Source organism: Pteropus medius, unplaced genomic scaffold, assembly GCF_902729225.1.
Source record: "Pteropus medius unplaced genomic scaffold, Ma_sr-lr_union100, whole genome shotgun sequence".
Lineage (NCBI taxonomy): Eukaryota > Metazoa > Chordata > Mammalia > Chiroptera > Pteropodidae > Pteropus > Pteropus medius.
Genome location: NW_024345479.1, coordinates 3,600,875 through 3,622,157, shown reverse-complemented (window position 1 = coordinate 3,622,157; position 21,283 = coordinate 3,600,875). Strand labels below are relative to the sequence as shown.

Sequence of the window (21,283 nt, the reverse complement as noted above, 5' to 3'; positions counted from 1 at the left end):
TAACAGGCTAGGAGCTCTGTCAACAAGTTCTTAACCGTCTCACAGTTCTGCTAAGAGCTGGAGGCTCAAGGATTCAAGTGAACACTAAAGGTTTTTGCCCACTTGCAGTCTAAGACGAGAGGTCATCAGCCTAGGGAGTGCCCTCGTGTCCTGATACCGTCTCTCGACTGGGATACATTAGTAACCAGGTTGGTTTCTATGGGCCCAGCAATGCCCATGTATGTGGTTGGTGCTGTCTGAATTTCAAGCATTCCTCTGCCCCTCTCTGCACTCGAGAGAGCCCTGACTCGCTGGTGGGCACCTAGAGTTAGAGTAGAGAGTCCCCCCGAACACACAGTGCAAGCGCGAGGAGCGTTGGCCACCTCCTCGGAGCAGACCCAGGCACGACCCACTGGCCGGACAGCTCTGAGGCCGGTCGGCGACTCCGCGGAGGAGGTTGTGGCGGGGTTGGGAGGGGGGGGTCCTAGGCTGGCCCCAGGTGCCCACAGCTCTCGACAGCCCCCGGAAGCGCCGCCCTCCCGCCCAGCAGGCTCCAAGGGGGCGGGGAGTCGAACGCCCCCTTCCGGGTGCCTCCGCCCGGCTGGCCAGCCCCGCTCCTCCTCCGGGCGGGAATGCTCCCTCCCCCGCCCCTCCCGGAGCCGGGCCCCGGCGCCAGGCCCGGCCCCAGGGGGCAACCCTCGGCCCCGGTTCCCCCTCCCTGCGGCCTCTGCCCGTATTCCCAACCCTTGGGGCCCGGGAAGACCCCGCCGGCAGCGGCCAGGACCCACCGCTCATTACGACATCTTCCTCCCTGGCCTCCGCCGCCTCCGCCGCCACCGAGAGCCTGACACCGCCCGCCTAGCACCCGCCAATCCCGGAGCCCGCCACCGCCCGAGCGACGGCAGCGTTCACCAATAGGAGTTCTGTACATTGAGGACCGACAGCACTACTAACCAATCAAAGAGAGGTATCTAGAGCGACGTTGGTTTGGCCAATAGACCTGTGAGATGTCACTGATGGACGGTAGAAGATACCAACCGGAAACCTACTGAAGAGTGAACGACATGTTCGCTAGCCAACTGGCGGGAGGCAAAGTCCCGCCCACAAGGTGGTTGATGGACAGCAACAGGAAGCTAGATGGGGAGGAGCTTAGCTGAGCACTGGTTTTTGTATTGGTCGTGGTTGACCTTCCACCCACCTCTAACCCAGAGGATAAATGATAGATCTGCCCTAAAGCCAATCAGAAGTCCTCAGGGTGAGGCCGAGAAAAGCCCTGTAAATAGCTTGTTCATTACATCTCAATCAAGTATCGCCCTGATGTGCTTGGGGCTTCCTGCTCTTCCGCCACTCAACCACATGCCTGGTGAGTGGAAAGCCACCAGCCTTTTATTTAGTCCCTCGCCCTTCAACGCCTCAGGAGAGGGAAATGAGCCCCCAGGCGACTTTATACGACCAGGCATTGGAGTCTGACACAATAGCGGGAGTTGGGTCTCCGTGACTTCTGACAGAGAGCATTATTTTCACCGTCTCAGTTCAAGCCCCTGTAATTGTCACTTGGTTATTGCAGTGACCCTCCCCCCGCAACTGACGGCCACCAAATGTGAGCATCAGAATCACCTGAAGCTCTCTAAAAGTAGATCGCCCCTGCTGTTTCCCAATCTTATGCACGTCTGGGGGCACTCCTTGGAATATGCATTCTAACCAGCACACAAATATTCAATTGTATGCAAATTAATATTTGCATACAATTAGACAGAATTGGTGTCTATCCCACGTTCCTCTTTGAAAGAGGTGCTGTGAGTAAAGCACTTGGCAATGCTACCAGGATAGGTTTATCTTCCTCTCCTAGGTCTTTTTCCTGTAGACGTGTAACTTAGGAAGGCTACACGGCATGAGTGAGAAAAGGCATGAGTGAGAAAGAATCGGTTCTGGCTTCAGACCAGCCTGGGTTCGAAACTAACACATCCCACTTGCAGACAGGCCGGGTACCGAAACTCTCTGAGCCTGTGTCCTCATCTGTAAAATGAGGCTAATCCACCTACACTTTAGAGCAGTGGCTTTCTTTCTTTTTTTTAAACCTTAACTCACAGTAGGAAATATATTTGCATCCTGGTCCAGGATACTTATACTCCTATGAGAGTGTATAGGAAAAGTTTTCAAAAACAATACTTACTTTTACTACCTGTGATGTGCTGATATTTCCCATCCTATCCTATCGCCTTTCTTTCTCTTTTTCTTCCTTCCTTTTTTTTTTCTTATTTTCTTTCTCTCTTTTTTTTTCTGTCCTTTATCGGCAGTTTGAAAAACACTGTCAAAGGGTTGGTGTGATAAAAATAATATAAAATAGCAAGCAGAAAACAAAAACAAAAGCAAAAATACTGAGCAGAATGCCTAATGCACAGTAATTACTGAATAAATGTTAATAGTCTCTTCCAGTCTACCCCTCTCAGCTTCAGTCTTTGAAAGACAAGACTTTACAAAGATATCACTCCTCTGGTTAAGATCCTTCATTGGCTCCCTATACCTTTCTAGGTTAAAAGCCCAAACTCCTTTTTAGGCAAACAAGGTCCTTCACATTCTTTACTCGTATACATTTCATACGTTATCTCCTTCCCCCACCCCATTCCCTTCCTACAAATCCTCTCTTTTTGCCTCAAGGAAAGATTTCACAGATCCTAAACATTTATGCTTCTCTACTATTTTCCTTCCTACCTAATCTTTCTTTTGGCAAACTCCTATGCATCCTTTAAGACTCCACAAAGTCTAAACACTGAACTGCCACTCAGTCATAGCTTTTTCCTTCTCTGGACTGTTCTTGACACATGCAAAGGGCTTCATTCACTCACACTGCATAAATATGAGTACATTACACACTTTTTTCACTTCTGACTCCCTGCTAAACGGAGCTACAGTGGAAGGATTGAGGCCAGTACTTGGAGGAATGGCAGGAAATGTATGCTGAGTTAAAGAATGAATATTTGCATACAATTATATTTTCACGTGACTTGTTTATATAGACCATACGTTCTTTTCCCAGGCCATTTTTCAAGTTAAGATTGCTTCACAGTCAAGCTAAGGACTCCACCCAGGTTTGTGACTCAGGGATTTGAGGGGGGAGGTGGGGTTGAATATCCTGCTGGGCCACTGCCAAACCTCTTGTGGGAAGAAAGCTGGGGGCAGCTGTGCTTCTCCCACCCCAGAGGCCCCATCATGAAGACAGCAGAAGTGAAGACCAAAAAAAAAAGCATGCATGTGGGTGGGAAGACAGGGTACAAAAACTTAGAAGAATTTTGCAGCAGTTTTGAGTTACTTGAATGGTTCTTCCCTCTTGAAGGCCACTATTTTCTTGTTTTTTTCTTTATTTCTAGCCTATCTGGCTCTTCTCTTACCAGAGGAATGGCTAAGGAAGGGGATACTTTCTAAAAAGAGAACCCCCTTATACTTTTGTCAGGACTGTCAGAGTCTTTGAGCCTCATATACAGCTCCCCCAAACCACCTCACAACTTCCCTTCCTACAGATCGCTTCTTTCAAGATGGCTCTGTCCTCAGCAAAGAGGAAGGAGGCCAGGCAGCCAGCCTCTAAATGCCTGCTTGCTCTCTGATTACACTCTAGACTCACCGGAGAGCTTTTAATCAATTCTGAAGTCTGAATCCCATCCCAGGCCAAGGAAATCAGAATTTCTGGAGGTGGGACCCAGGTGACAGTATTAAAAAGTTCCTCAAGTGATTCCAGAGAGCAGCCAAATATTGAGAACCATTCTTCAGTCCAAAGATATTTTCCCACTGGGGGTGCCCAAGTGAAAAAAATCCATGAACAGTCTGTTCCCTCCACCCCCAATCATTCTTGTCCCTTCCCTTTTTGAATGTCTCCCCTCCCCACCCTACCTGCCTCGGTCTGGTGGTTCCTGTTGTATCGCACCATCAATCAGGGAGATATCTCTTCCCTGGTGCATCTGGTTCTTGGGCAGGTTCTCTTTCGGTGATATTTTCCTTCTTGTTTCCAACTGCTTTCAGCCTCTTCCTGCTCTAAGTTATCACTTTCACCTCGTTTCTAACTTACAAAGCTTCCCGTTCTCCACCCCTAAAATCTCCTTTTTTGTCTTGTTCACCACTGCATCTTCCACTTCCAGCACATTGCTCAATATATAGTAGGAACACAGTGAATATTTGTTGATTGACTTACTGACTGTATTCTTCTAACACTCCATGGGCTTATCCCCTTCTCTTCCAAGCCCAGCTTCCTCTACCTCCATTTCACTTCTCCTCAGTCTGCCTTTTTACTTCTTCCCTCTTCATTTTTCCAGGCTTTTCCTGCTTCCTGACATTCTCCTTGTCTTTCTCTTCTGCATGTAGCTGCCCCCATCTAACTCATTAGCACCAAAGAGAGCATCTATCCCCAAGGATGCTGAGGGCACCAGAGGGAGAGATGGATGGATGCAGAACCACAGTCTCTGCCCTTAAGAAACTCTAAATTCCTCTGGGGCCTCCTATAAAAGGAACCACATGTTCCAACTGGTGCTGGATGTCCAGAAACTAGAAGAATATCAATATCAATATCAATGTCCCAGCCCTTGACTCCCTGTTGTTCCTCACTCATAGCTACAACCCAAGCTTTATTCTTTATTTTTGAAGAGTTATGGCCAGCTCATCCTTCTAAAGACGCTCTTCTGCCTTAAGGATATTCCCAGTAGCCTCTGCTTCTCTCCTTTCCCTCCTCTGGTTTTCTAGACCTCTTCTCTTTCCACCTACAGAGAAATCAAAGTTGCAGACATTTCAAACCATCCCAGGCACTCACAAGCCCAGAGAAAGATTTGATGGGGCAAACACCTAGTTTAAATAAATTATGGTTACTTTTCCCCTCCCAAGTCCTTCTATGATTTCAATTATCTAGGTTTTCTCAATCTTCTGTGAGCGTGAAAAATTGGCAGAGGCTATAATATGCATCTCCCTATTATACTTCGGCAGTTACCCCACTCCGCACCCCAGGTGCACACACACAGCTACCCCTCTTTCTCCACTGCCCAGGGATGCCCCTCCTAACCCACAATCTGACTCATCAACTCCCTCTGTCCCCTGGTTCCCCTGCCTAGACCGATGGCTGTCCACCAACTGCCATGGAATCTTCCAGCAAAGACATTCCACCCATCCTTCCCCACAGGGTTCTTCCTTCTTCTCTGGTTGTTTCTACCCCCAGTCCTCTTGGGATGAGGTCTGTGGAGCTAAAGAAGAAAGGGAAGCCCCAAACCCTAAGAGAGAAGGAGCCCTTTAGGGTGGAAGGCACTAGTGCCCTCTCAGCTTTTGTGTGTCACCACCAGGGGGCGCCCAAGGCATTTCCAAATCAGGCGCCGGGTTTTGTTGTGTTTTGTTTGGAAGTATAATTGAAATATAACATGACACTAGTTTCGAGTGTACCGCATAATAACTTGATATTTGTATATATTGTGAAATGATCATACAACAGGTCTAGTTACCATCTGTCACCATACAAAATTATCTTTTTTTTTCTCGTGATGAGAACCTTCAAGATCCACTCTCCCACAACTCTCAGATAAGCAATACATAGAGTTTTTAACCTTACAGGAAGGAAAGGCAGGTGTGGAAATTCCATTTAATAAGCATGCACTGAGCGGCTACTGTTTGCCAGAAACAGAGTATGGTCTAGCCACTACAAAGATTCCTTGTAAAGAGCCATTTGCCTCTTCAAGGAATCATTTCCTACGTACCAGCTCATTTGACTGCCTCTGGTAGCAGCATCCTCTCTCCACTCAGCCCTCGGCACCCCTCCTGGCCCTACAACCACAGCTCCATGTCTGCTCTGACAGCGGACTGGAAACATCCCTGGGGACAAAAGGGGGTTGGTTGTGACTTTCTTCTGGTGGACACCGTCTCCTTCTCTCTTCTGAGTCCCCAACTCCCTTCTGTCTAAGCCCCATCTCTGTTGCCGTGACTAGCTTCATGAGGGTTCCCAGACACCCTTAGTGTGGAGGGTATGGATTCAGTGAGGCCACTGGCTGGGATGCTGGGTTCAGGAGCCTAACTTCTTCACCTGGAAGTGCCGACCCAGCTGGCAGAGACTCGGGAAGTGGGTGACGTTGGAGATAACAATAACAATAATAATATTAATAATAACACTGGGGCCCACAAAAATGGCTGTTATACCCTCTAATGATCCCTTATATTTATAGATCTCCTTCCCTTCCTAGACACTTCAGAGCCATCGCCCAATTACCTCTCCCAGCTTCCCTACGAGGGACAATTAACCCCATATTTTATGACCAGGGGAAACTATAGAAGGTGATGGAGTCGGCTAAGGTCACACGGTGTATTAGTGACAGTAGAATTTGTAGAGTAGATCTCTCTCCTTCCTTTTCTCTCTATCCAGACCCACCTAAGTGTGTGTGCCTGTGTACATACACGTACACACACACGCACACACATACACAGGCTCACTGTCCATCCTAAATCTGCCTTGCCAAGGACCTCAACATCTGATAGAAGCTGGAACTGGGGTAAAAGATGGTTACCTGGGGTAACAAGGAGGGCCTCCCAGTTATCACTGAGGAGGCCTTCTCAGGGCCAGCCAAAGCTCTGGAAAAATCTTTGTCCGTGCTGTTGGACATACCTCGTGTCGGGCAGCATGCCAGGACCGAGCCTCTCCTGACTTCGGGAGTCATGAAGAAAGAAATGTGTCTGAGGCCCCCACACAATGTGTCCCCCACTGATAGTGCCAGGCATATGTTCATCCTGAAAACCAGTGTGGATGAAGAACCCCGCTAACCTCTTCCAGCTACGGTATTGGAGATGCCACGTGATTCCTAGCAGGAGATGGGATGGGGTGGCCCTAGAGAGAAAGGAGAAGGCCTTGCCAGCAAGAATGGCAATTCTTTGGCCCACACAAGAAGACACTGAGGACAGGAGCAAGCGGAGGAGGGGAGAGATGATGCTGAGGCACATGACTCCATCTCAGCTTCCAGTCTTCACCGGGAAAGTACAACAGAAACCAGGAGACGCTTTTTTCTAGTCTGATCTCAGGCATGGAAAGGGGGAATGTGCTTTTGTTTACAGCAGGAGGGAGCAAGGTTATCTAATCTAAGAGCTTCCTGCTTATACAAAGTAATGCCCTGGAGCAGGTGACAGCCAAGAGCAGTGAGGTAAAAGTAAGATGACATTTGGCTCATATGGACTATGGTCCCAATAGGCTTGGACACTGGGATTGAGAGTTATATGTGGAGAGAAGAGCAGTGGAAACCTACGTCATGGCAGCCCGGACTGGATTCTTCAAGTCTCTGATTCTTCTTTACTGGCCCCCACCTACCAGCTTCACTCCTGACTCTCCTTGTGCCTCTGACCCCCTGACCCCTGAAGCCAGGGCCTGGGACAGTCCCTCCCCCAGCTCCTGGTTTCCCAGCTGAAACTCCCAGGCTCCACATTGCTGAGATTTTACTAGGGCTCCCAGCTGGGTCCCACTTTGATCTGGTTTCAAAAAATAAAAAGCAGTACTAGGAGAGTAATTTTCCCCGACCTGCTTGGGAGGAAAGCAGGCTGGAGGCAGGTCCTGACCAGCCCGGCCCACTCCTCCTTGAGCCTGTAGTCTGAAGCTGGTGGCAGGAAGCTTGGGGGCCAAGGGAGCAAGGCCATCTTTCCTCTCTGGCTTCCTCCCCTCACTGTTAGAGCACTGACCTCAAGGTAGCCTTGTATTCCTGCCTACCAATCAGCAGGATATAGAATGAAAGGACAGTATGGCTGCTCCCCCAACCAACTTCCCCAGTACCAGCTCCGCACCCCAACCTCTTGCCTATTGGGCTGGATTAGAGCAGTGCCCTAGTTGGAAGGGCATTGCCTCTGTCCCCTCCCCACTGTGCCCCTGACCCATTCCTGGGGAGTGTTGATTGACCACTCAGGGTGGGGCCTGACAATGGGCAAGTGTGTGCCCACCTGCCTGGGCACCCGAGACATTACTCAGTTGGCTGTCTCAGTGCCAATTGTGGTCGCGGGAGGCTGGACTAAGGAGTGGAGAGGGGAAGGTCGGGCTGCAGAGAAGGTGGGTCAGCCTTTTATGGAGCTTCCTCCCCATTTCTCTCCCTACAGTGTGACAAGGCCCTGGCCCAGGATTTCCATCTTCCGGCAGCAGCCCCGCCCCAATCCCAGTTCAAAGGCTGTCTCCTCACCTGTCCCAGATGCTTACCTGGCCCTTTTAAGTGGTTAGCAGTGCACCTCTCCCCCACCCAGCCAAGGATCAGGGCTTCTCCATTCTGGTGCAGGGGTCCTGGGGGACCAGGGTTATGAGGTGCAGAGTCCAGAGTCTGGGAGGAGGCAGAAACATACCCTTAAACCAGCTGAGCTGCCCCCAGTGATGTCAAGCCCTATACACAGGGCCACTGGCCACTAGGTAATCCTTCATGGGTGGGGAAGGAGCCAAGGATCCAGCCCAAGGGAACACTGGCAGCTGGATTGGTGGGCATGGACTGAGGGTATGGTGCCCAAGCTGGGCACCTTTGGCTCGTGAGATTCCCAGCTCAGCCTTTCGGCTCATGGGCTGAACTGAGAGATGGCCGCCAAGCACAGAGGCTTTCTGTGTTTCTGCACCCTTATTGTGCCATCTTTGTCTCCCTTCAGGGAAGACTCCTACCCTATGTACACACTCCAAAAGTACGCCTTCAATATCGGGACTCTTCCAGAATTGGCCAGAGCCCACCCACACTCCTGTCCCCACTTCCAGGCCGCTGTTGCCCTTTCTTTGTCTGGGAAAAGGGACCACGGGAGCATGAGCCCCACTGTCAACAGAGGGAGGTCTTTTCTGGAAGATATTCCCTTCCACTCCCCCCACCTTGCCCTAGGCACGTCTCCCTGACCTAAAGGCAGAGAGGAGAGTCTAGGGTGGGGGAGGAAGTTGGGAGTCACCTAGTCTCCAGGTGGGGCGGGGTCCCCACCATGATAAGCATCTTTCTGGCAGCTCCAACCTGTTCTATTGGTGAGTAATTTTTTTCCTAGAGGAGAAAGGTAAAGGCCTTGGCGGGGAGTTATTTTGGCTCTGAAGTGTCCTTGCAGCTCCCCAGGCCCCTTCCAGGCCTTGTGCAAGAGCTGTAAATCTCTCACCACTCGCTGGCCTGGGGGGGCCTGCTGCTTCAACTTTCATGTTGGGAGGTTTTATGCGTTTAGCTCCTCTGTAGGGCTCCACAGCTCCTGCCTAGGGCCTCTCCCCAGCCTGTAAAATTCCAGTCCCATAAATCTTGGCTGTCCCCCTAAGGGCCAAGCAGTGTTCCTCCCACTCCACCCCTCACCCATAAGCATCTCTTCCCCCAAGAGAGAGCAAACGGCAGAGCAGTGGCAGAGAACACAGGCGAAAGGATTTCTGAGGACAGCCGTGGGTGGGGGCTTTCTGGGGCCTCCCCCTCCCTCGCTTCTCTGGCATCAGCCGCTGCCTGGCCAGGTTTGGACCCTGTAACTGAAAGGTCTGCTGTGGCAGCTTCCAGGACTGGAGGGGCTTCTGGGGGGTCTCTGGTTGGGAGGCCCTTAGCCTCCACTGCCTGCCAGCATCCACCTGAGCCTCCTGAGACAGGTGGCTGTCTGTCTGCCAAGCCCCCAGGTGCAGTCAGAAGTGGCAAGCAGCCCAGTGACTATGCCGCTTCTCTGGATCAAAATGGGGAGCCTGAGGAATGGGAAAGGGGGTAATAGCAGCTGAAACCCGGATGGGTCATGGATGACTTTAAGAGTCCAGTGGATTCTGCAGTAAAACAGTTCTTAACTTCCCAGTCTGATGGGAGAGACTGGACACTCACTCAGGACTAGGCCAGAGGGAAGGGGTCAGGTCGCAGGCCCTGGGGTGAGTCTCAGGCCTGGGGCAGGAAGAGAGGGGTGGGCTTGTGCCTGGGAACATCTGGCTGGAGAAGGGAGCATAGGACAGTCTCGGGAAGGAGGACAAGGTGAGAGCTGCAGAAGGACAGGGCGTCTCTAGTGGAGGGAACGGTCTGTTCCCAGAGGAGAGGATGCAGCCTTGGGCGGGGGATGCCGGCAGGTTTGCCAGGAAAGTGAGGAGCCTGTGCTTGGTTCTGCCCTTCCCAGAATCAAAGGTAAAGCTGAAGGTGGGGAGAGGCAAGGTGGGCTGTAGGAGAGAGGGCTCCATGATGGGGTAGAACGCAGCCTCGCAGGCAGAGAACTTCCCACTCCAGGGTCTCACTGACCCTCCCGGTCTTTCATTACCGGTACAGAGGACTTTGGGAAACCCACGCTCTCTGCCATGGAAGTCACCTCCCCCACCCCTCCCCCACCCCACCATGTCCAGATTTGGCCCGACTTGCATCCCATCTCCCCACTCTCACTGCCAGGCCAAGGCAGTGCTAGTGGCTACCATTTCTTGAGCATTTACTACATGCCAGGCACTGCTCTAAGCACTTCACATGCACTTAGCCCCACTTTACAGATGAGACAGTTGAGGCATAGCGAGCTTAAGTAATTTGCCCAGAATCACCAGCTGGATAATGGCACAGTCAGAATTCCAACCCAGGAAGTCTGGCTGCAGAGCCCAGGTTCTTCGCCACTGCCCTCTACTGCAGAAGGGGCGCTAGCTCTCACTGAGGCCAGGGCCAAGGGCATCCTCTGCACCAACTCCCAACTCCCACAGAGGCCAACAGCGGTGCCGTCCTCTTTCTTCGGGCTAGGAGCAGTGTGGCCGTACATTCTGGTCCTCTCTGGGGGACGTCTGCCTACCAGGGATTAGCCTCCCCGGATTACCCCCACCTCCAGTAACGTGGAGGACTAGCTGCGAACTCCCCTGGGTACCCAGCTTCCGCTAGCACCCAGCAACCGTGGGGAAGCTGGGTAATAACAAAAGTGAAACTGACTCAGCTAGTTTCCCGCCCCCACCAAGGGAAACAGGGAGCAGCCTCCGCCGGACAACAACTAATTAGACACTTTTTATTGCCCACACCATCATAATGCGCAGACCTTGGCCAGGTTGAGGAAGAGGAAATGGGACAGATTGGATTTCCAGGATGCCCTCAGAGTCCATCCCAGCTACCACTCCCCTCGCCCGCCCCCCCACCTGCTTCCAGACGGGATAGAGACGTTTCCTCCAAGTGATACCATAGCCCTGAGATCCATAGGTCTTTGCATCTCCCAAGTGTCCCTCAGTCTCAGAAAGGGGTCTTCTCTAGTCCTATGCTCTAGCAACTCAGGGAAGAGGAGGAATCCCATCTCTGTTTGTCCCCAGGAGGGGCCAGCAGGGAGCTGGGGCGACGGCGTGGCTGTGGAGGCCTTTGGCTGGTGCCGCCTTGGATGTTGGCTCACGGTTCAGGGAATTACTGATTTTTCAATACAATCTGACTTCTCTCTCAGACCAGAACCTCCCAGAGGACACTGGTCTTGTCTCCTCCATCAGACTGACTGCTCCGGGGGAAGGTGTCTTCCCGAGAGAGGGTCGTGCCTCATTTGTCCTCTGCCCCTTTCCTCAGTTTCCCAAAGCAGAGCTTTGTCCATAGCGGGGCACTCCTGTTGTCCATAGAACAGTAGTTCTGGCTTTGACCCAAAGAGGGCTGCATTCTGGTTAGGAAGTGTCACCGTCACCTTTCAGAACCTCTATTTCCTCGTCTGCAACATGGGGTCATAATAGGACCCACCTCAGGTATTGTCGTGAAGGTTAAAGCCTGGCCCACCGGAAGAGCTCAGTAAATGAGAGCTCTTAGTAGCTTTTCAGGCGGCTGGCAACAGGGAGGAGACTTCTTGGGCAGCAGCTTTCTGCCCATTAGAAACCAGGATGGGACTGCAGTCGTTCAGGCTTAGAGAGGTAGCCTTCAGAATGGGAGGCACAGAAGCCAGCTGGCCTGGTGGCTCTGTGTGGGTCTCTGGCTGAGACTCAGGTGGACAGGTCAAGTCCATTATCTCCAGGAGGGAGCAAGGAGAGCTGTGGTCAGCATGGGCAATCTCAGAGGCCTGGAGCAGAGAGTACGGCAATGAAGATGGTTATCAAGTTAGGGCTCGACTGTCCCCACAGAGTGGAGAGTAGTAGGGGCTGTGCCTCTCATTGCTTCAGGAGACCAGGAAGGAATATAATGGCTTCTTTACCAGGGCGGCAGTGGTCTCAAATCCAATAGAGATGCTTAGGGGATGATGGAGGGTTGAATATGGGCAGGAAGATGGACACAATGACCTCTCCCAGATCATGGATTCCGAATCTCCTGAAGGAGGAGGGCACACAGAAGGAGGTGAAAACTCACTGAAGGTGGAACGCATCCGCCTTCTCTGTCATGGTTAGAGACGTGCCCCTGAGTTCAGAGTGGTCACAGGCTGCTCCACGAATCCATACTGACTCTCCTGGGGACAAGGTGGGGGGTGACTCAGGGGGCAGCTGCTTTGAGGGGAGCCGGTTCTGCCCTCAGTAAGGACCCTGGGTGGGGCTGAACACATTGACACTTGGCATGGAGCCAGGGCCCTCAGGTGGGTGGGTGGGGCCGGCAAGTAGGAGAAGGAGGGAACACCATGATTTTACAAAAGAGATGGGGCAGACCTCACCGCCTTCGGTGTTGGGCCTCCAAGAAGGAAGCAGCAAGCTGGCATGGGGAGGCGGGGGAGGAAGGAGGGGCTGTGAAGCTCTCGGGAAAATCTTGAAGGACAATGCTCTCTCTTCTTCTTTCCTTCTTTTCAGTTTCAACTTAAAAGTCATCTGTACTGGGAAGCCTCTCCATGTGCTCCCTTCGCCCCCTGGCTTACCTTTGGATGTGTTTACATGAGTTGGGGAACGATTTTGCCTTCCCTACTCCTCCCTTCTTCTCTCCTATGCTGTTGAATCCCCCTGCCAGTGCTTAGGGTCCTGTGCTAGAGCTGGGAGCAGTTCTGGGGGACCCTTTCAGGGAGCAGTTGGTCAGATAGGGGAGCCTCCCCAGTCTGATGGGGAAGAGAGAATGCACTCCTGAGTCATCCTCAGAACAAGGACAGATAGCAAAGGAGTGGGATTCTTGAGGTGGTGCTAGGAGACCATCTAGGGAGGGAGGCTGAGTGCAGTCATTGGGGCGAAGCTTCCTAGAGAAGAACGTGAAATAGATTTAGCGGGAGAGGCCAGTGAATGTCATTTCTCCGTAAGCAATGTCTATTTATCCAAAGAAGAAACTGCCTGAGACTTCACAGTAAACCTGAGCCAGGATTCCAAATCCTTTTTCCCCAGGCTGAGGGGAGGGTGCTAGGATGAAGTGAAGAAGGAAGAGGAGGCATGGAGGCCTGGAAGACAGACAGGGAAGGAGTGCACGGGTGGGGGAGGGGAGGCTTGTCACGTTGGTGAAGTTCCTCCCCGGCCTAGGGATGACCCAAAGTCACTTAAATGAAAAAGAGAGAGAGGCCAGTTGAACAGGTCCCGGTGGTGGCCGCAGTGAGTCAGGGAGCCAGTCGTCTGATCCTATGAGCCAGATCTCCGAATCTCCAAGGCATTAAATGCTCCCTGTGTTTGGCCTCAAAGCCACCGCCAGGCAGGGGTCTGCCCCCTCCCTCTCATCCTCCTCTTCCTGCCCTTTAGCTGCTCTCTGACCTCCAATCCCAGGGCCTGAAGGACCCGTTCTTCTTGGAAGGCTGAGTTACTTCTCCTCTTACCCAAATTTGGGGTAGTCCCAGATAAAAATGGCAGGATGAAGGGGCTGTGCAGCTGGGTGCAGGGCAGGGGGCCAGAGAAATCCATGCCTTCCAGCTGATGGGAGGCCTGGCCACTGCTGGCCCCATCTCCAATAGCCACAGTGGGGTTTAACCCTTCGTAAGAGTTTGCCAGGAACAGGCATGGTTTAGTGTGGATGGTTGGGGAGAAGGCAAAGGTAGAAAGAAGGAATTAACATGGGTCCCCAAAGCCCTCTTTATGTAGGAGCTAATTGCCATTAGAGAGAGTTCATCAGAAGGACACACTGCAGGCGGACAGGATCCTTCAGCTCTGGGTCTGATCCCAAAGGGACATCAGAGAATCTCCATCAGCCCCTGCTCAGGACAGGCCTAAGCTGGGCCAGCCCAGGAGGTTTCCTCAGGCACTTCCCCAAGTCAAGACACTTAGACTGTCCGACTTCTCAATAGGAAGAATTTCGATGGCCGAGGCGCCTCTTGTCCCCAGGCACGTTTATGGGGGTGAGTCTCCTTGGCAGAGCCAAAGGCTCCAGATGGTCCATTCAAAACAGGGTGGGACATAGGGGAGGGACAAGGAGTGGGATGTGTGGTCTCAGTTTTATCTCTTGGGCCCCTGGACACTCTTCCCCAGCCCACAGGAGCTGGCACCACTGGCCAGCGCCTGACTGGCTGGGGGTGGCTCAGAGCCAGGCTGCGCCCCAGTCTCAGGAGGGAGGGAAGACAGTGGCAGTGTTGAGGGGGTGGGATGTCTCTTCCGCTCAGTAGATTAGTGACTCCAAGACAGGAGAGGGCCTGTCACCCGGCCCATAAATAAAGCAGCTGAGTCTCTCCCTCCATCTGTGTTTATCTGTCTGGCCTTGAGTTTCCGGGAGGGGAGATGTCTCAGCACCCCCAGCATCAAACGCTGGGCGCGGGAGGAGAGGAGGGGCAGGCTCCCTCCTTTGGCCTCCTCCGCTCACAATCTCTCTTTCTGCTTCCTCAAATCCCTTCCTCTCAGCCCCTCTCTCTTTAGTCTGGTCACTGATTCCAGGTGTGGTCTGGGGTCTCTGCTAAACAGCTCTGCCATCTCTCCCTATTGATGGACTCCCTGACACCCCAAAGGAGATGAAGGATAGGAATCAACAGGGCACTGGGAGGGCTGAGTGTCTGTGAGGAGCGAGGGGCAGCACCAGGAGAGGGAGGCGGGCCTACTCTGTAGTGATGGTGAGGGACCAGGAGAGGGACCATCAGGCCCTGGGAAGAAGACCCTGTTTCTCCCCTCCTACCCCAGCTGACTTCCTCACAGCACCTTCCTCCTCTCTCTGCCTCCCTGGGGCCTTGTAACTCTTGGCTGTTCTCAGAACACAGGACATGCCACCAGGGCTTTTTAGAGTGTGGTCCTCAGACTACCTGCATCAACATCACTGGGAAATGATTGTCTAAATGCACATTCCTGGTCCCCCAAAGATGTACTGAGTCAAGAGGGGTTAGGGACCTTTCATATTAATGAGCACCCCCAGGTGATGCTGGTGTAATTCAAGCTAGAGAAGCACCCCCTTGTGCTGTGTACAGCCAGGCTCTCTTGTTCGCCACCACATCCTGAGTGCCCAGCTCAGTGCCTGGGACATAGCAAGTGTTTAATAAACATCCGTCGATCGCAGGCATTTCTAGACAGGGAATGCCCCTCCTTTCACTCCAAGCCTTCTTCCTTGGCCTCTCCAACAACCCCAGTTGGTGGGGAGGGAGAGTCCCAAGTTCTTGCTTTTTGCTGAGGTGGCAATGCCAGAATACCTCAGCAAGACCCCCCCAGTGTCATACGTCTTTAAACAACGCATCTACATATGTATGTGGCACTCACAGAAACTGGTAGGGATTTTAGGTGCCAGGGCAGGTTGGTGGGTGGCTCTCACCGGGGCAGGTGAGGCACCTCAGCTCTCCTCAGATTCCACGGGAAGACTCACCTCTGTCACCCACCTGCAGGGAACAATGGTAGGGCACAGGGCTCCTGTGCCTAAGGCAAGGAGTGGCAGGAGCCAGTGAAGGGGGGAGTCATAAAGAAGGAAAATTATCAAAACTGCATGGAAGAAGAGCCACAGCTGGATGAGGTCTAAGGAAGAGACAAGCACACCTGTTGCACAACTCAGGTCAGTGGCCCCTGGAATTTTCCAAAAGACCAGGTATCCCAGCCAGGAATGCATGAAATCAGTCACTCCTCTCCCAGCCTCCGTTTTCCTGAATGTCAAATTACCATCTCCGGAAAGAGAACCCCGGCTTTTGCAGAGATGAAGTCCTCTACTTGCGCCAGGACCATTCAGGGTTGCTGCCTCTTCGCATCTGGTTTGCACTGCGTTTGCATTTATTCGCTGGGGGTGGACCAATAAATATGTAGTATGCAAATTAAAAGAAAGTGGTGGGGTTCCAAGGTAAGGAGTTTCCCTGAGGTGAAGACAAAGAAGATGTGGAGGAGGGAGCCACGGGAAGGTGCCTGCAGCTGTAGTGGGACCCCCAGGCTTACTTCGACAGCCTTTTCAACTCTAGGGCAGTAGAGAGGACAGTCTAGAACTTTAGGAGCCCTGGCATTGCCAGCTCCAGGAAGCCTGGGAGGGGAGGGAGCAAAGGACCCAGGCGTTCTGGGGGTAGTGAAGGCAGTTCTAATGGTAGAGCGCAGCCAGACAGGGGTCCCAGGCACTGGGGGCAGCAGGGAGCCTGGGATCCAGATTGCAGACAGCAGATGGTAAATACTTGCCCTGAGGCCCTAGACAGGGATGAGGGAGGCAGGAGGCTGGGGGAGGAGGAGGAAGAGCAAGAAGATGCCAGGCCAGAATTTCCTGAAGAAGGAAGAGGCAGAATCACTCCTGGGCAGGAGAGGGAGACAGCAAAAGCTGCCACCTTGTTCATGCCTGGAGGTTGAAGGAGAAGCCGAGACAGTCTTCAACCCTAGAGAAAAGTCCTAATCTGATGGTGGTACACGGTCCCACCCTGATGAGGGCTCTCTGTCCCAAGGATATAGCCCCAGTCCTTGGGAAGACTCTAGTCTGATGGAGGCAGCAGAGTCCTTGCCTCCAGCACTAAGTGGGGGTGTGGGGGCCCAACGGGATTATATACACATTCTCAAAATGACTTAGGAGTTCTTTCAGCAACATGTAAGCAAGCGGACACACTGAGCCTTTCACAGATAGAGGGGATCCCAACATAAAGCAGTAATCAGGCCTGCAAGATCAGTCCAGGGAAGCTTCCTGAAGTGGATTTTGAGTGAGGTTTTGAAGATGGAGAAAGACAGGGGTGAGGGGTTCACCCTTCGTTGGCCTGCAGCAGGGAGGGGTGAGAGCTGGTGAGGATGAAGAGGGGGATGGTTGGCTCAAAGGCCTCTGGGCAGCAACACTGGGTGGCCCTGGTACAAGAGGAGCCTTTTTTCCAGAGATGGTCATTTGACATTCAGGGAAACTGAGGCTTCGGAGAAGGGGTGACTTGATCAAGATGACACAGCACGTTAGGGGCAGAGCTGAGACCAGATTTTAGGGCTCCTAGTCCTGCACGCTTTCCCCTCCCCCAGCTAGCATGCTGACAGCCTAGGGCTGTTGTCAAAGACTCCAGGAGCTCTGCCATCCTCCAGGTGGGCTGTTAGAACAGGGGAAAGTACCTGAATCTCTTAAGGCCTCTTTTTCCCCATCTGTACTTTGGGCTCTTTCATCTAAGGAGGGGAAAGTCCTTTGTAGGCAGGTCCCAAATGAATCCGAGTTCATTTGCTAACAGTTTTTCTGTAGCAAACATGGGCGGATAGAACTGGAGAGAGAGGTCAGCAGAGGCTGGGGCACCTCCAGCTGATCTGACCGGCTCTACTTCCAAAAGGGCCAGATGTATTGATTTTTGAGGGGGGAAGGGGGAGTTTGACAAATTTGCATTTGATTTGCGTATCAGTTGTGTGAATGCCAGGCCTGGCCACGTGCTCTGGAATCTCCCTGGCTCCTGCTCTCTCCTCTGTGGTTTCCCCACCTGTCTGAGAGCCACCTGGTTGCCAGTTGTGTGGCCACAGCTGGGGAAGGGGGGTTCAGATGTTGGCCACAGGCTTCCCCAGAACCAACAAAGCGCTTTCCAGCCCACCTCCAGGCCCTGATCGCCTCACTGCTGTGGAGTGCCCAGGAGGCCTCCCCAAGGTTTTGTGGGAGGCTCCGGGCTGGCTGAGGGCCTCCCACGGCTCTGTCTTCCCAAACCTGGACTCCCTCTGAGGGGAACCCAGCAGGAGTCCCTCAGGCCCTCCCCTGCCCTTTGGGGCTGATGAGAGTGGTCCCAGCACCTCCACCCTCCTTGCCCTCAGCAGAGGCCGGGGCCTCAGCGGCAGTGGGCCGGCAAAGGGCTGTCCCCTCCCACTGGAGCCAAATAATTGCCTCCTGCTTTGTTGTGTGGTGTCTGGGGCCCGGGGCCTCTCATTTGTGGGGACGTGCTGTGGCGAGAGCCTCCCTGCGTAATTACCCTCCTCCCCATCGCTGCCGCCGCCACTGAGCCTCCTGCGTCCGCTGGGCCTTACTCACCCCGCCGGCCTGCAGCTCCCCCCCACGGCCCAGACACAGGGAACTCCCCTCCTCGTCCCCAACTGTCCTTTCCCAGCAAACAACCTCTCTGCCTCCCCCTACTCCCACGAGCTGGGTGAGGTGGAGCAGACCCGGCCAGGGTCTGTCTCTGGGACAGGGACCTGAAAGGCTATTTTTTTTTGTCTGAATACATCCCCCACCCCGACCCTCCTTCTCCGGGAACTGGACCCAAGATGGGACTCTGGGCACGCGCCTCGAATTGTGCAACATCTGGACAGGACTTATACCTGTCCAGACACGTTCCCAGTTAAGGCTGGAGCTACCTGCGACCCTGATACCCGAGAAAAAAAACATTCCACTCGAGCTTCTTCTCTTTTTTTTCCTCCTTTTCCCATTTCTCAATCACCAGTTCACATATTTGTCGTGAAGGAAGGAGAGAGAGAGAGAGATCCTGAGACGCGCTGACACTCCAAGGAAGAAACAGGAACTCCAGCAAAGAAACGGAAGGCTGGGTATGCAGAGCCAGAGGCACACAGAGACAGAGCGACAGAAATGGAGTTTTTCACTTCTCTTAAATAGGGACAAAAGAAGAAATGGAATGGACAAATATATAGAAAAGCAAGATCTTGGGTAATTCTTGGAGAATAGACCATTGAAATTGAATGAAACCTGGACTTGGACACGGAGGAGGACAGTAAGAGGCATTGGGAAAAGCCAAGACTCTTAAGTTATGAAGAGACAGTCACATATCACAAAGGTTTGCACATAGTAGGTGCTTAATTGATCATAATTGATGGCAGATGACACCTCTCTTCTGGGACCAGAACGATTGAAAACTTAAATGGCAGCCATAGAAATGTCAGATATACTTTTAGAGGAGGGACTTTCCAAGCATAAGAACCCTTCATTGTCCAACAAATATTTATAGAGTTCCTACTATGTGCCAGTCACTGTTCAGGGTGCTTCTGATATAATTAGTGAACAAAATTAAGATCCTTCAGAATACTTGAGAAGGTTATGGACTCTGCCTGCTGGAAGAAAGTTCAGAAAAGTACAAATTCCTCTTCTCAGTGTGTTTTAGGGATGCTACTTAGACAAGATGTGCTTAGAAGGTGCTGAGATTTGGCAGAAAACCAAGAAAGGTGAGCTCTTAGGCTCCAGGTTACAGAGACCACCAAACCAGTGGAGACTAGGTCGCCAGTGGTATACCCACTAAGTTCAGAACAGGAAAGGTGGATCCCTCCTGAGGTCACACAGCACAGGCAGAGTTTCAGTATTTGGTATGATTGTGGGCTCAGGGGTACCGGCTAGGAGATCCAGACATTGAAGATCTCTTCCCAGCCAGATATAAGATGTCAGGAGCAAGCATCTTCATTGTGTTCATGCTTAGGTAGGAAGATTCTTACAGTGGAAACCCAGCGCGCTTAGGACCTTTGTAAGGTGATCTCATTTCTCCCTTGTCTCTAGTCAGGTCAGTCTTCAAAAAAATCTTCATTGCCCTCCTGGTTCTTCTCACTCTCTCCATACTTCTCACCACCTCAGCTATCAAGAAGTTGTCCCAAAGGTCCAGTTCAAAGCCCTCTCCCTCAGTGGCAGTGGAGGAAAGCAATGCCGCCTGCCCTTTTCCAGGATGGAGGAAGGACGAAGAAGCAAGGATGTTATTTGATGAGGTGGGGAACAAAGGCTCCTCCACAAACACCCTTCCACCTCTCCCCAGCTACCTCTTTTAGGCCCTGAAGCAGAGGAGGGAGATGAAAGGGACAGCTGACCAGGATGGGAGAAGAGGGGTGGGGCCTGACTGGGAATGGATTTCAGGAGCAGATAGAGGGGGTGGGGCAGAGGAGAGCAGGGATTCTGGCAATCTGATTGGTTCCCTTGGCATCAAAGCATCCATTGGCTTTTAGCGAAGTAAAACCTATCATTGTGTTTGCGTTGAGTATTGGAGTGGGGGTGGTAGCGGTGGGGAACGGGGTGCGGGCTTCTATGGCAATGTGTGGGTTCTGCACAGCTTCGTATCCCCGCTTCTTACACACAGTCAAGAAATTCTCTAGAATCTGGCTTCCCCAGGGTTTTATTCTGGAGTGAACCCTGTGACTTCCAGGAAAGAGACAGATGTGAGAGCCCTTATGCACATAGAAAAGAGTCATAAGCACATGACATAAGTAAATCATAAGTAAAAGTGGAATGAGTTTTCACCAAGTGAACACACCTGGGTACCCAGCAGGTAGCACAGGAACAGAACACAACCCTACCCCAAAGCCCTCACCTCGCCGCCTCCTGGTTACCCAATCCCCTAAGGGTAACGACATCTCTATTCTGACTTCAGAGTGTAGATGCTTTTTTGCCTGTTTTCGACCTTCTTCGTATAAATGGAGTCATATCCCGCATATTCTTGTATCTAGCCTCTTCCACTCCACATGTTCATGAGATTTATCCCTTGCCTGAGTTTGAATCTATCTGTGAGGGGTGGGATGGGTTGAATCAGAGAGTATTCCCTTTGGGTCTCAAACTCAGGCTCCCTTAAGATCCCTTTCGGCCCCACTTTCGGAGTTCGGTCTCATCACCCCCACTTTGCTGGTTCTCCTAGACTCCCAGGTTCCGAGCAGGATGAACAGTCTGGAAGACCTTGTCCTCTCAGGGCTCCTATCCAAGCTGGCATCTGGAAACTGCTGGTCCCAGACCACACCCCTCCAAAGGGACTCTAGAGGAAGTCCCCGACCTAGGCGGGGTAAATTAGATGGCGCTTTGAGATCTCAGGATGAAAGGACTGCCTAGGGTCATTGTCCTTGGCCTCCTGTCCAGCTTGGCGGGGGAGGGGAGGGAGTACCCTGTCCCCTAAGGCTCGACAGATAAGCATCAGCTCATTGGGATTGGCATTGCCAGCCTCCAGAGGCTTCTCGTTTTGAGAAGCTCTTGCCCAAAGAGGCAGGGAGCCCAGCCCCAAGATATTGGGAAGTGAGGAGTCAAGGGCCCAGGCCCCTGGGTCTGCCCCCCACCTCCTGGGCAGCACCCAGACAGCTCGGCTCTGGTGCCGTGTGTGGTTTCGGGATAAGCCGCCGATGCCACCCAGAGCGCCCTGCTGACAGACAAGGATCTCGCCTGCTTTCAAAGACGCCCTTTCATCTGCCAGGGCTAATTACACCTGCAGAGTGGAGGAGAGGGCACTGGAGCCAGCCCCCTCCTTCTTCCCCCATCCCAGCTCCCAA

General features: G+C 52.5%; 1 protein-coding gene and 1 long non-coding RNA gene across 4 annotated transcripts in view; one reads left to right on the top strand and one right to left on the bottom strand.

Annotated features, from left to right (window-relative positions):
- Window positions 1-4,040, bottom strand: part of SP2 (Sp2 transcription factor) — a 27,400-nt gene extending 23,360 nt beyond the window's left edge. The window contains exon 1 of one of the 2 annotated variants that reach the window (XM_039873699.1): window positions 3,865-4,040. In XM_039873699.1, coding sequence (XP_039729633.1) covers window positions 3,865-3,901 — 37 coding nt within the window. In that variant the 5' untranslated portion in view covers window positions 3,902-4,040. Of the gene's footprint in view, window positions 1-767; window positions 855-3,864 lie in introns of those variants that run through there. The other variant, XM_039873700.1, reaches the window with a different exon arrangement.
- LOC120611243 (uncharacterized) lies at window positions 948-21,283 on the top strand. Of its 2 annotated transcripts, XR_005655117.1 has the most exons (3): window positions 948-1,342; window positions 3,017-3,068; window positions 18,487-21,283. It is a non-coding gene; the product is annotated as an uncharacterized LOC120611243 (long non-coding RNA). The 2 variants fall into 2 exon arrangements; XR_005655116.1 differs by lacking the exon at window positions 18,487-21,283 and having other exon boundaries at window positions 3,017-3,223.